This window comes from Oncorhynchus mykiss, chromosome 2, assembly GCF_057628025.1.
Source record: "Oncorhynchus mykiss isolate SJ-2025 chromosome 2, ASM5762802v1, whole genome shotgun sequence".
NCBI lineage: Eukaryota > Metazoa > Chordata > Actinopteri > Salmoniformes > Salmonidae > Oncorhynchus > Oncorhynchus mykiss.
Window position 1 is genome coordinate 27,423,065 of NC_143023.1, and position 15,591 is coordinate 27,438,655.

Below are 15,591 nucleotides of genomic sequence, written 5' to 3' on the forward strand. Positions count from 1 at the left end.
CCGAATGAGGAAAATGCGCTTTAGTGGAGATACTACACGCCCCTTTGTCTTTACAGCGCGGTAAAAAAAAATGTCGAATTCGTATTGCATGGCCGGGTGCCCAGGGTAGGCGGAGGTTTTAGACCATTCCATTGGTTCTTCCGTGAAATCTCGAGTCACTCGTAGCGCCATGAAATGCCCAAGTCATTCCTTTCATGTCCAATCAAGTCCTTAATAATAATGATCGAGGTTCTTTTACCCAATCATCACAAATTAGACCATAACTGACAGCCGTTTCGATCAATAATATTATGGTCCCACCCACCGAAGGCGGTCAGATATTCTACCGGAAATGCACATTGTTTTTCGTTGTTCGAAAGGCATGCACGGTAAGTGTGCTGTTTTAAAGAAAAAGTGAATTTCCATAAACAATGTGTTCTATTAACAGTTGCACACATGATTGAGACATTGCTCGAGTATTCGTAATACACTGGCATTTGATGATTGCTTTAGCAATTACCTTTGCTGTCCTGTATTTTGTACAGACATTTCCCAGACTGCAGTCCAAAGACATGACATGAACTGGACTGTGGACTAGATTGCTAACTCGCTAACGTTAGACCATTAGCGTGCCTTTGAATTATCGAATTTGTAACTAACTTTAATAACGTCTCGAGCTGTATTCATGGCCACAATTACCATGTTTTGATGTTACTGATCAAATTGCTTTATCCACTAACGTTAGCAAGTTATCTGCCCACCTAGCTGGCTTGAAGGTAAAACGTGTTCTTTATGGTAATTGGTGGCCTTGTTTACGGAATAAGTGACGGATAGTCACATTTAGAAACGTTCTGATAACTTAGCTAGTTAGCTTGCTAGCTAACTATTCTAACGTTAGCTAGCCAGTGCATCCTGATAAAACATTATAGTTGTCAAACTAATTACTGTTTTGCTGCCATGTTTCCTGTCCCTTTGGCTGATTTTAGATTGAAGGGTGAATGGAGGCAACACAGCTGATCGATGACTCAATATTGGAAGAGTCAGAGGAGGAGGAGGATGGAGAGAAGCGAGGAGAGCCACTGGCCAAACTCAGGGTGTTAAAAAATAAACACATCACAGAGACTGGTGAGTAGAGAGAGCCCAGTTATGTCCCCATCCTTTCTATAATCTTTTAACCTTTACAAATATGCCTAGACTTGTACAACATCTCGCATTGCTGGCATTTTGTAGCATGCATTGCTTTCCCTCTTACTTTGTTTCATCAACACAAGATGTGAGATATTCAGCAGGTAGTCTAGTGGTTAGAGCGTTGGGCTACTAACTGAAATGTTGCTAGATTGAATCCCCGAGCTGGCAAGGTAAAAATCTGTCGTTCTGCTCCTGAACAAGGCAGTTGACCCACTGTTCCCCGGTAGGCCGTCATTGTAAAGAAGAATTTGTTCTTAACTGACTTGCCTAGTTAAATAAAGGTTCAATTAAAAAATATATTTACAAACTTGTTTGTCAAAGTATTTCATGAAATAATTATGTCAGTTTATGACATGTTTATATTTGCTGCTAAAAGCAGTATTTTATTGATACCCCTCCCTCCCTCCCTCCCTCCCTCCCTCCCTCCCTCCCTCCCTCCCTCCCTCCCTCCCTCCCTCTCAGAGTTGCCTCTCTACCAGGGAGAAAATGTGTTGGGTCGAAACCCAGACTCCTGCTCCCTGCCCCTTGTGGCCCGCTCCGTATCCAAGCAACACACCATCATCTCCATCTCAATGTTTCGCGGCAACCGTCGTCATGGCAACGTTGCCGCCATGGAGACAGAGGCTTTAGTGTGGGACCTGGGCAGCATGAACGGGACAAGGAAGGGCCGGACCAAACTGACCCCTCACGTCCGCTACGCTCTGACCGAGGGAGAGTGTGTGGTAATAGCTGACATCCCCTGCCAGTATGTCTCTGTGGACCAGAGGGGGGGACAGGGGCACATGCAGAACCCGACAAACGCACACTCTGGAAGGAGGTCAGGGCCAGACAGGAAGGCCCAGCTCAGAGGAAGCCCTAGCGGCCAAGGTCTGGGACGAGAGACTGGCACACCGAAGACTGAGGGTAGAGGAGTTAATGGAGAGATTGGGGCACCATCGTTGACTGAGCTGGGTGGAAAGGGTAAAAATCTGGCCAAACCCCTGTCATTTGAACAAACCCCCACACAGCCTGAGAGGACACTGGTGCCTGAGTCTGACTCCGATGGAGAGCAAGAGGGACGGAGAGACAAACGGGGAAAGTACTTTGGTAAAATTATGTTTATTATTTCACTTGCTGTAATCTCAACACACGGTGCTCTCATCTAGCTTTGTTGCAGTGTTTTGTAAATACCTATTTCTCTCCTTTCTCTCTCTCTCTACCTCTCTCTCTCTACCTCTCTCTCTCTTTCGTTCTCTCTCTTTCTCTGTTAGTCTCTGATTCTGACTCGCACATGTCCAGTCCCACCTGTTCTACATTCCTCAGTCCTACAACCAACGTCATTCCAGAGAGGTAAAGTTCCCATCCATCCATTCATTTACACTTCAGTAACCTGATATCATCACTGAACACTTAAGTATTGAATTATATTTTAAACTATATATATATATATATATATATATATATATATATATATATATTAGAATACAGTGGGTGTTTGTATTCCGTTGTTTTCAAAGTGAAGTCACCTTTCCTTGTATGTCTAACAGTGAGGACGAGAGCCCCATCACTCCCTCCTCCTCTGCTAAAAACAGACCCAAGACAATAGTGAGCTTCAGTGAGGAGGAGAGCGACATGGATGGACCGAGACAGCAGCCCAGGAGAAGAAGAGCTCAAGTGATAGTGGACGACAGCGAAGAAGAGGAGGAGGGGAAGGAAGGCACAGAGGCACTAGGAGAGAAGGAACCTGGGAAAAGGACAAGAGGAAAGGAGGAAGTGTCAGTGGTGAACCAGGTCAGTCAAGCTGAGAGAGATGGACCAATGGTGTCTACAGAGGACACATTTAACATGGACAGTGACACAGACGTAGAGGGAGAGGAGGAGATGGGGCTGTCTGCACCTGTAAATGCTGTTAAGCCACCAGCCGCAACAGAACCTCCTACTACAGACTCTGACCCAGGCCAGATCCACATGGACAGTGATACTGATGTAGAGGAAGGGGATACTATGGACAGTGACTCTAAGTTAATGCTAACTGCTGCCGATGTGGAGAGGAAACCAGTAGATTCTGTCCCAGTGGTGCAGCCAACAGAGATACACCTGGACAGTGATACAGATGTGGATGATGATGATGATGTTGTTGTGTCAGACAGTGCTACCAATGTTACCTCCTTCGTATCCGATCCGGCTGAGAAACCAGACAATCCTGCCCCTGCAGTGCCACCCGTAGAATTTCACCTTGACACTGACACAGATGTGGAAGAGGAGGACACAGACACACATTCCAAAACAGTTCCAGAATCAGATTCTAGTGGGATCAGAACAGGGATTGCTGGTCCCCAGGAGATCCTTTTGGACAGTGATACTGATGAAGAAGACAACCCGTTTACCCCTCCGGCCAGCAGCAGAACAGCGGAGCTCCTTAATCCACCCACCAGTGTAAGACCTGCAGCTGCTGCTCCTCTGGAGGTCAGGTCTGACAGCGACACAGACTTAGAGGAAGACGCCACACAGACCATGAACCTTCCTCCTCCTAATGTCACCACGGTAACGGAGGATGCGGTGTTCGCGTCGCGACAGGCCGTGCTTCCATCACCCACAATAACAACAACAACCGGTGCTGTTACCAAGACAATCGCTCTCAGGTCTCAGGACTCTGATGCTGACACAGATGCTGAGGAGGAGAGGTTGGAGCCCAAACCCCCCCGGTGTCGGCCCCCAGCAGGGATGGTCCCGGAGTCGGACCTCAATGAGCCCAGTGACTTCAGGATGGACAGTGATACGGAGAAGGATGGACCAGGGGAGGCAGGCCAGGGACAGACTGCATGTCGGCTCAGAGAGGGGGCAGCTGGCCCTGGGCTGCTCCCCCTGGGGGGTTCCCCTGGCCCTCATCAGAAGTGCTCCACCCCTTTGGCATCGTCAGTACAGGAGGAGATGGAGACTCAGGCCTTCTTCTGTCCCTCTGACCCCTTCAGACGTAAGTCATGGATTGTATGGTTTGCATCTTAAATGACACCCTGATTCCTATGTAATGTACTGCTTTTGACCAGGGTCCATAGGGATGTACGCTTGTTTATGTGTGACTCTGTGCTGTTGTTTTTGTCGCACTGCTTTGCTTTATCTTGGCCAGGTCGCAGTTGTAAATGAGAACTTGTTCTCAACTGGCCTACCTCGTTAAATAAAGGTAAAATAATAAATATATGGAATACGGTGCCATTTGGGACACAGCCATGGACTTTGACAAGAGATGATACATTTCCAGTGGAAACTGTGAATCTGCCGTATTCATTTGTAACCTGTCTCTCTATCTTTCCTCCTCAGGCCCTGCTCTCCCTCCTGTGCTGAGGCCTACAGCAGCATTGTCCTGCTCTGCATCAGACAGCCAGGAGGACGATGACTTTGTGGTGGCCGAGACCCAGTCATTTGTGTTGGAGGCCCAGAACCAGGGCCATCAGAGCAGCCTTCCAGTGGAACCAACTCTGGATGCTACACAGCCCTATGGTTTGGAGCCTTCCTTGGGGGAGGAGCAGCCCAGCCGAGGCTCCTTCCAGCTGGGTCTGTCAGACAGCAGCCACCTCCACCTCCAGGCCAGGGACCAGGCCTCAGAGAGCACCCAGGCATTCAGCTTCCCAGGTGGGGATTCTGACCTGGAGGCCACCCAGACCTATGGATCTGGAGGGAGGAGCGAGGAGCCTTGCCTTGGCCAGAGGTCTGCGGTGTTCAGGAGGAACAGGCAGGGGGATTCTGACCTGGAGGCCACACAGACCTATGGATCTAGAGGGGGGAGCGAGGAGCCTGGCCTGGGCCAGAGGTCTGCGGTGTTCGAGAGGAACAGGCAGGTGGACTTTGCCCTGGAGGCAACACAGGCTTATGCTGCCCAGCCTCGCAGTGACACAGAGGAGGAAGATGAAGAGGAGACCCCCACCACGTCTAATGTTGCTACAACTGAAACCCTGCCCATGTCTGCCTATGAGGAAGAGGACAGTGAGGAGGAGGAAGATTTGGTTGGGGCCAAGCCCCTGACCCCAGTAAGGAGAGGGAGATCTGGAGGAGCGAGGGAGAGAGAGGAAGAGGAGCAGGAGACCCAGACTGGTGAGGTGCTGACCAACCAATACCTCTCCACAGCTCAAACTCTGGACATGGTCCAGGAGAGTGATGATGAGGAAGAAGCCAAACCAGACTCGCCCAGAAGAAGACGGACCCAAAAACAGACAGTAGACGAGGAAGAGAGACAGACTGTCAGCTCCTACCTCTCCACTGCTGAAACCCAGCCCATGTTTACTGCTGCTGCTGCTGAGGATGATGATGATAATGAGGAGGAAGAACTCAAACCTCCATCACCCAGAAGGAGGGGAAGGTCCCAGAGAGGCAGAGTAGAAGAGGAGGAGACACAACCTAGTGAGTTCCTCACCAGCTCCCACATCTCCACCGCTGAAACTCAGCCTATGGGTACTTGTGACACTGAGGAAGAGGAGGAGGAGGACACCAAAGCTAAAGGACAGGCTCAGAGAGAGCGAGGGAAAGAGTCGGAGGCTGGGACAAGCGGTGTCAGCAGTAGAGGTAGAAGAGGAGCTAGAGGAGGAGAGGAGGAGAGCTCTGAGACTCTGAAAACGCAGATGAGAGGAAAGGGGAAGGCTGTGAACACCGCGGGAGGCGGAGGGAGGAGAGAGGTGTTGCCTGAGGAGGAAGAGAGTGAGAAAGAAGAAGAGGCGGAGGTGGTTGAGCAAGGGAGGAGGGGAATAGGAAGAAAGAGTGTGAAACAACAGAAAGAGGGAGAAAAAGAAAGACTTGAGGAGGAACGGAGAGAGGAGGAAGAGGGAATAGAGAAGGAAAGACAAGAACAGGCTGAGAAGGAACGGTTGCAGAAGGAAAAAGTAGAATCAGAAAGGGTTATGAAGGAACAACAGGACAGAGAGAGGATGGAACAGGAACTTAAAGAACAAGATGAGAGATTAGAGAGTGTGGAAAGAGAAGAAACAGAAAGGATGGAGAGGGAGAAAAGAGAACAAGAGAAAAGAGAAGAAACAGAAAGGATGGAGAAAAGAGAACAGGAGAAAAGAGAAGAAACAGAAAGGATGGAGAGGGAGAAAAGAGAACAGGAGAAAAGAGAAGAAACAGAAAGGATGGAGAGAGAGAAAAGAGAACAGGAGAAAAGAGAAGAAACAGAAAGGATGGAGAGAGAGAAAAGAGAACAGGAGAAAAGAGAAGAAACAGAAAGGATGGAGAGAGAGAAAAGAGAACAGGAGAAAAGAGAAGAAACAGAAAGGATGGAGAGGGAGAAAAGAGAACAGGAGAAAAGAGAAGAAACAGAAAGGATGGAGAGAGAGAAAAGAGAACAGGAGAAAAGAGAAGAAACAGAAAGGATGGAGAAGGAGAAAAGAGAAGAAACAGAAAGGATGGAGAGGGAGAAAAGAGAAGAAACAGAAAGGATGGAGAGAGAGAAAAGAGAACAGGAGAAAAGAGAGCAGCTTGAGAGGGAAAGGAAGGAACGAGAAGAGCAAGAAAGACTGCAGTGCGAGAGGACAAAAAGAGAAAAGAAGGAGAGATTAGAGGAAGAAAAAGAAAGAATAGAGCGGGAGAGGAAAGAAATAGAAGAGAGGAACAGACTGGAGAGGGAGGAAAAAGAGAAGCAAGAACGATTGGAGAGAGAAAACAGGGAAAGGGAAGCGCTTGAGCGATCAGAGAGAGAAAGGGTGGAGAAAGAGAGGATAGAGGGAGAACAAGCAGAAAAGCAAAGATTGGAGAAAGAAAAAATGGAAAGGGAAGAGAAGAGAAAACAGGAGAGAGAACTATTGAAGAAGAAAAAGGAAGAGGAGAGAAACCTGAAAGAAAAACTGGAGAGGGAGAAGAAGGAAAGAGAAAAGAGGGAAGCAGAGGAGAAAGAAAAGGAGATAAAAGAACGACAGGCGAAGGAACAAGGAGAAAAACAAGCCAAGGAAGACGACGAAAATGAGCTAAAAACATCCAGGAGAGGTCGCAGAGCAACAACCAGGAGAACCGTCACGGTTCCACCCACAACGGAACCACAACCTGAACTTAATATTCTGTCCAGCACACCAGAACCAGTCCCAGCTAGTATAACTAGGTCTCGCTCCAACTCTTCCAACTCTGTCAGCTCTGAGAGATCCAGCATAGACACCCTGGGGAGCAGAGGGAGAGGGGGCAGGAAGACCACCAGCACCACAGAGCCAGCCCCGGATCCAGACAACCCCACCCGCAACAGCACCAGGAAAAGGACGTTGGTCGGGACGGTTGTGGCTCCCCCTGCTGCTGTGGAGGTCACAGCGCAGGACATTCTCTCCAGCGAACAGTTTGTTGCCAGGAGAACCCGCTCCAGCTCCACCAACTCCCACAGCTCCACCAACTCGGAGGTCTCCACCTGTATCATGGATAGCGTGAGCTCTCAGAGCAAAGGGAGGGGAGGAGGCAGAAGGAGGAAGACTGGGACAGAGTCTCTCTCCCCCAGTAACAGGCAGAGTGAGCAGCCTCCAGCCCCCAAGCCCACAGCCAGAGGCAGGAGAAGCCAGAAGGTTGAGGATGATGGTCCACACCCTGTTATTAATGAGAAGGCTGATTCTCAGGAGGCTGGTGGTACCACTAGAGGGCAGAATAAAACTGCCAAAACCAATGAGCCAGACCCTGTAGTAGCAGATGAAGAAACCACTCCAGCCCAGGTAACAGAGGACTCCCCCGCTCCTAGAGGGAATGGAAGAGGCCGGGGCCGAGCCGGCCAGAAAGACAACACACCTGAATCCACCACTACAACAGCAGGAGGGGACACTCCAAGTGAAGAGGGACTGGAGTCTAAAACAGGTGGGAGAGGGAAAGGGAGGAAGAGGGGGCTTGGAGAGGAGGAGGAGGAGGAGAACAGTGGGTTCAAGGTTCCCCGGAGGAAAGCTAAGGTTCAGAGGGGAGGGAGATGCAGGGCAGCAGAGGAGAAAGGAGAGAAAGAGGAGAAACCTGCATCCACTCCAGCAAAGAGAGGCAGAGCCTCCACTGCACAGGTGAAAAAGATAGCAGAGGAGGAGAAGAGTATGGCGGGACAGAGTGAGAAGATGGAAGAGGAAGAGGCTGGTGCTGTGCAGAGGAAAGTCCGAGGCAGGCAGTCGACGGTTCAGATAAAGAAGAAAGAGGAACCTGTTTTGGACTCTGTGGTAATGTTCTCTCTCTTTCTCTCTCTCTCCATCTGCTCCCTTCTAATAGACAAGCCTTTGAAAAGCTATGCACTCAATTTCTGTCCACACCCAGCTCCACTCTCTTCATACACTGACTCAGCCATTTCCCACTAGAGTAATGATTTCAATTAACATCATTCAGTGACTCCCAAGGCATCTATCTCTCTCTCTCTCCCTCAGCCATGGGAGTACTCTGACATCTCTGTCCGTTAGGAGTACTCTGACATCTCTGTCCGTTAGGAGTACTCTGACATCTCTCTGTCCGTTAGGAGTACTCTGACATCTCTCTGTCCGTTAGGAGTACACTGACATCTCTCTATCCATTAGGAGTACACTGACATCTCTCTGTCCGTTAGGAGTACACTGACATCTTTGCATAAGAGCTCCTAGTAATGAATTAAGTGGTTCAATGTGTGTAACTGTCAGTTTGTATACACCCTGTATTACTGACTAATGATACTCTGTCTCTCTCTCTCTTTCTTCCTCTCTTCCCCCTCTCTTCTCTCCTCCCACTCACTCTCTTCCTCCTCTCTCTCCCACCCCCGACTCCTCTGCTTCAGGTGCCCCAGACCCCTACAGGTAAGGGCAGAGGTAAACGTAGGGCCCCTGTGGAATCATCACCACTAGCCAGGACCCCTCGCTCCTCCTCTGCCTCTCCCCTGTCCTCCCTCTCCTCCCCTGGGACACTGGGCCCAGCGAGGGCCGCCACGCATTCCTACAAGGTAAGCTAATGGACATGTCTGTGTATTTTTAGTGTGTGTGTTTAGTGTCTGTGTAGTTTTTGTGTGTGTGTTTAGTGTCTGTGTGTGTTTTGTGTGTTCGAGCATTAAATCTCTGATGCACAGTTGTGTTTGTGGGTTTTGAAAGCCCTCCCTTCCTCTGCCTCAACCCTCTCTCCCTCCTTCTGTCCTTCTCTCTTTGACCCCCACCCCCCCCTCTCAGGTGTTGTTTACAGGAGTGGTGGATGAGGAGGGGGGGAAGGTGGTGTCTTGTCTGGGGGGCAGCCTGGCGAAGGGCGTGGCTGACATGACCCACCTGGTGACTGACCGGGTCCGACGCACCGTCAAGTTCCTGTGTGCTGTGGCCCGCGGCGTGCCCGTCGTCACCACCGATTGGCTGGATAAGGTTAGTCCCCACCCCCCACCAGGAAGTGTAGATGGACCTGAAGATTGTAAAAATAGAATGCACATCACTGTAATGTGTAATGGGGTGGTTGGAGTTCTTTCTGGAAGTGCTTTTGTACAATTGGGGACAATTTTGTACAAGAACTTCTGAGACATTTTTCTCTTAGTATAATGACTATCTGATCATGGTTGGAGTCAGAGCCTCGTTTTAGCCTCAAACCCTTCCCCTTTTTCTCTGCACTCTCTCCCCCCCTCAGTGTAGTATGGTGGGTAATTTCCTACCTACTGACAGGTACCTGGTGAAGGATAGGGAGCAGGAGAACAAGTTCAGCTTCTGTCTGGAGGAATCACTGAGGACCGCCAGCACCCAACCTCTACTACAGGTACACACACACACTCCTCCTCCTCCTCTCCTCCATCCATCCATCTGCCCAATTCATCCCTTTATGTTTGTGTGTTAATGTCCCAACCATAGACTGTTGAAAAGACAAGACACACTAAAGCCATGTCCTGAGATGATGGGTTTCTGTATAATCAAATGTTATTTGTCACATGCTTCCTGAACAACAGGTGTGGACTACTGAAACGCTTACTTACGGGCCCTTCCCAACAAAGCAGAGAGAAAGAGCATAGTTAAACATGTAATAATAAAAGTAATAATAGATACATAATGAGTAATAATAACTTGGCTGTATACAAGGACTACCATTCCCTAGTTGATGTGCAGGGGTACGAGGTAAGGGGTACGAGGCTTGTCACCAAAAGCACTCACAAACTTTTACCGGTGCACAATCGAGAGCATCCTGTCGGGCTGTATCACCGCCTGGTACGGCAACTGCTCCGCCCACAACCGTAAGGCTCTCCAGAGGGTAGTGAGGTCCAACAGTTCCGGCACTGACAGAGATGGCCGCCTCGCTTCGCGTTCCTAGGAAACTATGCAGTTTTTACTTTTCCTTTTTTTACGTGTTATTTCTTACATTGGTACCCCAGGTCATCTTAGGTTTCATTACATACAGTCGAGAAGAACTATTGAATATAAGAGCAGCGTCAACTCACCATCAGTACGACCAAGAATATGACTTTCGCGAAGCGGATCCTGTGTTCTGCCTTTCACCCAGGACAACGGAATGGATCCCAGCCGGCGACCCCAAAAAACGACTTCGTAAAAGAGGGAAACGAAGCGGTCTTCTGGTCAGACTCCGGAGACGGGCACATCGCGCACCACTCCCTAGCATACTTCTCGCCAATGTCCAGTCTCTTGACAACAAGGTTGATGAAATTCGAGCAAGGGTAGCATTCCAGAGGGACATCAGAGACTGTAACGTTCTTTGCTTCACGGAAACATGGCTCACTGGAGAGACGCTATCGGAGTCGGTGCAGCCAGCTGGTTTCTCCACGCATCGCGCCGACAGAAACAAACATCTTTCTGGTAAGAAGAGGGGCTTTATGGTTAACGAGACGTGGTGTGGTCACAACAACATACAGGAACTCAAGTCCTTCTGTTCACCTGATTTAAAATTCCTCACAATCAAATGTCGACCGCATTATCTACCAAGAGAATTCTCTTTGATTATAATCACAGCCGTATATATTCCCCCCCAAGCAGACACATCGAGGGCTCTGAACGAACTTTATTTGACTCTTTGCAAACTGGAATCCATATATCCTGAGGCTGCATTCATTGTAGCTGGGATTTTAACAAGGCTAATCTGAAAACAATACTCCCTAAATTGTATCAGCATATCGATTGCGCAACCAGGGCTGGCAAAACCTTGGATCATTGCTATTCTAACTTCCGCGACTCATATAAGGCCCTCTCCCGCTCTCCTTTCGGAAAAGCTGACCACGACTCCATTTTGTTGCTCCCTGTCTACAAACAGAAACTAAAACAAGAAGCTCCCGCGCTGTTCAACGCTGGTCCGACCAATCTGATTCCACACTCCAAGACTGCTTCCATCACGTGGACTGGGATATGTTTCGTATTGCGTCAAACAACAACATTGACAAATACGCTGATTCGGTGAGCGAGTTCATTAGAACGTGCATTGAAGATGTCGTTCCCATAGCAACGATTAAAACATTCCCAAACCAGAAACCGTGGATTGATGGCAGCATTCGCGTGAAACTGAAAGCGCGAACCACTGCTTTTAATCAGGGCAAGGTGACCGGAAACATGACTGAATACAGTGTAGCTATTCCCTCCGCAAGGCAATCAAACAAGCTAAGCGTCAATATAGAGACAAAGTAGAATCGCAATTCAACGGCTCAGACACAAGAGGTATGTGGCAGGGTCTACAGTCAATCACGGATTACAAAAAGAAAACCAGCCCCGTCATGGACCAGGATGCCTTGCTCCCAGGCAGACTAAATAACTTTTTTTCCCGCTTTGAGGACAATACAGTGCCACTGACACAGCCCGCAACCAAAACATGCAGACTCTCCTTCACTGCAGCCGAGGTGAGTAAAACATTTAAACGTGTTAACCCTCGCAAGGCTGCAGGCCCAGACCGCATCCCCATCCGCGCCCTCAGAGCATGCGCAGACCAGCTGGCTGGTGTGTTTACGGACATATTCAATCAATCCCTATCCCAGTCTGCTGTTCCCACATGCTTCAAGAGGGCCACCATTGTTCCTGTTCCCAAGAAAGCTAAGGTAACTGAGCTAAACGAGTAGCACTCACTTCCGTCATCATGAAGTGCTTTGAGAGACTAGTCAAGGACCATATCACCTCCACCCTACCTGACACCCTAGACCCACTCCAATTTGCTTACCGCCCAAATAGGTCCACAGACGATGCAATCTCAACCTCACTGCACACTGCCCTAACCCATCTGGACAAGAGGAATACCTATGTGAGAATGCTGTTCATCGACTACAGCTCAGCATTTAACACCATAGTACCCTCCAAACTCGTCATCAAGCTCGAGACCCTGGGTCTCGACCCCGCCCTGTGTAACTGGGTACTGGACTTCCTGACGGGCCGCCCCCAGGTGGTGAGGGTAGGTAACAACATCTCCACCCCGCTGATCCTCAACACTGGGGCCCCACAAGGGTGTGTTCTGAGCCCTCTCCTGTACTCCCTGTTCACCCACGACTGTGTGGCCACGAACGCCTCCAACTCAATCATCAAGTTTGCGGACGACACAACAGTGGTAGGCTTGATTACCAACAACGACGAGACGGCCTACAGGGAGGAGGTGAGGGCCCTCGGAGTGTGGTGTCAGGAAAATAACCTCACACTCAACGTCAACAAAACTAAGGAGATGATTGTGGACTTCAGGAAACAGCAGAGGGAACACCCCCCTATCCACATCGATGGAACAGCAGTGGAGAGGGTAGTAAGTTTTAAGTTCCTTGGCGTACACATCACAGACAAACTGAATTGGTCCACCCACACAGACAGCATCGTGAAGAAGGCGCAGCAGCGCCTCTTCAACCTCAGGAGGCTGAAGAAATTTGGCTTGTCACCAAAAGCACTCACAAACTTCTACAGATGCACAATCGAGAGCATCCTGTCGGGCTGTATCACCGCCTGGTACGGCAACTGCTCCGCCCACAACCGTAAGGCTCTCCAGAGGGTAGTGAGGTCCGCACAACGCATCACCGGGGGCAAACTATCTGCCCTCCAGGACACCTACACCACCCGATGTCACAGGAAGGCCATAAAGATCATCAAGGACAAGAACCACCCGAGCCACTGCCTGTTCACCCTGCTATCATCCAGAAGGCGATGTCTGTACAGGTGCATCAAAGCTGGGACCAAGAGACTGAAAAACAGCTTCTATCTCAAGGCCATCAGACTGTTAAACAGCCACCACTAACATTGAGTGGCTGCTGCCAACACACTGACTCAACTCCAGCCACTTTAATAATGGGAATTGATATAAAATATATCACTAGCCACTTTAAACAATGCTACTTGAATAATGTAGGGTATGTAAACATTATATTATCTCATGTCTACCTATATACTGTACTCTATATCATCTACTGCATCTTTATGTAATACATGTATCACTAGCCACTTTAAACTATGCCACTTTGTTTACATACTCATCTCATATGTATATACTGTACTCGATACCATCTACTGCATCTTGCCTATGCCGTTCTGTACCATCACTCACTCACATATCTTTATGTACATATTCTTCATCCCTTTACACTTGTGTGTATAAGGTAGTAGTTTTGGAATTGTTAGTTAGATTACTCGTTGGTTATTACTGCATTGTCGGAACTAGAAGCACAAGCATTTCGCTACACTCGCATTAACATCTGCTAACCATGTGTATGTGACAAATAAAATTTGATTTGATTTGAGGTAGATAGATATATACATACAGTGCATTCAGAGAGTATTCAGTCCATGACCTATTCCACATTTTGGTATGTTAAAGCCTTATTCTAAAATATATGTTTTTTAAATGATCATTTCAGTCTACACACAATACCTCATAATGACAAAACAGGTTTTTAGAATTTTTTGCAAATATATTAAAATTAAAATAAAAACAGACCTTATCACAGGCAAGCTGCACTAACTGTTAATGTTGTGGTTGTGTTTAATGGGCAGCTCTCCCATTAACTCAGTTCTGACTGAACAGCAAGCAGGCTATTATCTATTATCTTATTCTTTCCTTTTTACTTCCTGTTTATAAAACTGTCTTCTTAGCCTTAGTGAACGCACTGATTTGTACATTTAAAGAGGGAAATGAAACTCCAAATAAGAGCATGCCCTCTCCTCTCTCAGGGTTATGAGGTCCATGTTACCAGGTCAGTGTTGCCAGAGCCAGCCCAGATGAAGGACATCATCATCTGTAGTGGAGCTCGCTACCTCTCTACGATGCCCTCCACTCAGAAGGCCCAGGCCCGGACCCTAGTGATATCGTGTGGGGAGGACTGGTCTCTCTGTGCTCCTGCTCTCTCTGCTTCTCTCCCCGTCCTCAGTGCTGAGTTCCTGCTAACTGGTATATTACAGCAGAGAGTGGACCTGGTAACCCATGTCCTCTCAGCCCCCAAACCCAGGGCCCAGCCAGGAGCCAAAGGCCAGGCCAGGGGGAGGAAGAGAATGTAACGGACCAAACTCACCTGGGTGGTATTCATTAGTGCATACTGTAGCAAAACCATATGCAACAGAAAACAAACACTAGTGTTTCTTATTGGACAAGTTCAGGTAATCCCTCCCTGTTTTAGTCTGTTTTCTACCGTTAGGTGAATATGACCCTGGCATAGCATGCAGCACCCACCTCCACCTGTATAGAGAACAGTAGCAGGACCAGGCCACAGAGGAGTGGTAACTACAGTACTACTACCCTGGAGGGGCTGGAGACCATTAGACACCTGAGAGAGGGGAGGATTCGGATGTACAAGAGACAGTGGCAGCATCCCAAATGGGACCCTATTGCTTACTTTTGACAAAGAGCCCTGCACTATGTAGGGAATAGAGTGCTATTTGGGACGCAGACATGAAAGGCTGGTGAGAGGAGACATCCACCTGTATGACCAACTAGACTAGATAGTTGAGAATGTATTCACTCTGATAAGAAGACAAACAAACCCAAGAGATGGAAAACTATTTTTATGTTTATGAGGGTAGAGAGAAAATACATGCAGAGAAATGCTCTGAACATATTTGTGTTCATAAAAAATGATATAAATATGAGTTAACATAGAGAAGACGGAGTAATAGATGAGATAATTTACTGCCTATCCCAGTCATTTATTTGATGTCTCTTCCTCTTTTCCTGTCTTTCCTCCCTCTCCTGATCCTTTATCTATACTGATTAAAAGCCATCCTCTCGCCTTTTGTATAAAGATAACAAATATATATATATTAGTGCCTATTTTACGAGGATAATGTTGAATATACCAGGTGTCTGTCTTCACCAGCTGTGATTGCTGAAGGGACATGTCTTCAATCTTAGAAAAAGGACCGAACTGATTGTTTTAATGCTGCTCGTCCATCTACATCTTTGTATGTAGGAGTTAAATGTGTCTTTATTTACCGACCAATAAACCTTTCATACCGAACTTCTGAGTGATTTGTTAAATTGTGTTTGCATTTTTTGGGGGGTGAGAATTTCTTATGCCATATGTTTAGAGGTTTTATAATATTTTGGCTACCTGCCATTTCATTAAGTGTTTTTAGG

At 48.1% G+C, this 15,591-nt stretch overlaps 1 protein-coding gene across 3 annotated transcripts; it reads left to right on the forward strand.

The window, feature by feature from the left end:
* Window positions 1-261: 261 nt before the first annotated feature.
* LOC110485723 (uncharacterized) lies at window positions 262-15,472 on the forward strand. 3 transcript variants are annotated; one of them, XM_090195071.1, is made up of 10 exons: window positions 262-368; window positions 966-1,104; window positions 1,630-2,253; window positions 2,418-2,496; window positions 2,694-4,120; window positions 4,465-8,297; window positions 8,879-9,040; window positions 9,261-9,443; window positions 9,700-9,825; window positions 14,193-15,472. In XM_090195071.1, exons 2-10 carry the CDS (start codon window positions 978-980, stop codon window positions 14,514-14,516), a joined length of 6,885 nt encoding a protein of 2,294 aa, XP_090051197.1. In that variant the 5' UTR covers window positions 262-368; window positions 966-977; the 3' UTR covers window positions 14,517-15,472. The 3 variants fall into 3 exon arrangements, with proteins under 3 accessions (XP_090051197.1, XP_090051208.1, XP_090051205.1); XM_090195082.1 differs by having other exon boundaries at window positions 8,888-9,040; XM_090195079.1 differs by lacking the exon at window positions 262-368 and adding an exon at window positions 534-755.
* The last annotated feature ends 119 nt before the right edge of the window (window positions 15,473-15,591 follow it).

Excerpts from the sequence above, each read along its gene's own strand:
- LOC110485723 (XM_090195071.1), top strand. The coding sequence starts at position 978 with ATGGAGGCAACACAGCTGATCGATGACTCAATATTGGAAGAGTCAGAG. Across the intron at positions 1,105-1,629 it reads TAAACACATCACAGAGACTG|AGTTGCCTCTCTACCAGGGA; the intron begins GTGAGTAGAGAG and ends CCTCCCTCTCAG. Across the intron at positions 4,121-4,464 it reads TCCCTCTGACCCCTTCAGAC|GCCCTGCTCTCCCTCCTGTG; the intron begins GTAAGTCATGGA and ends TTTCCTCCTCAG.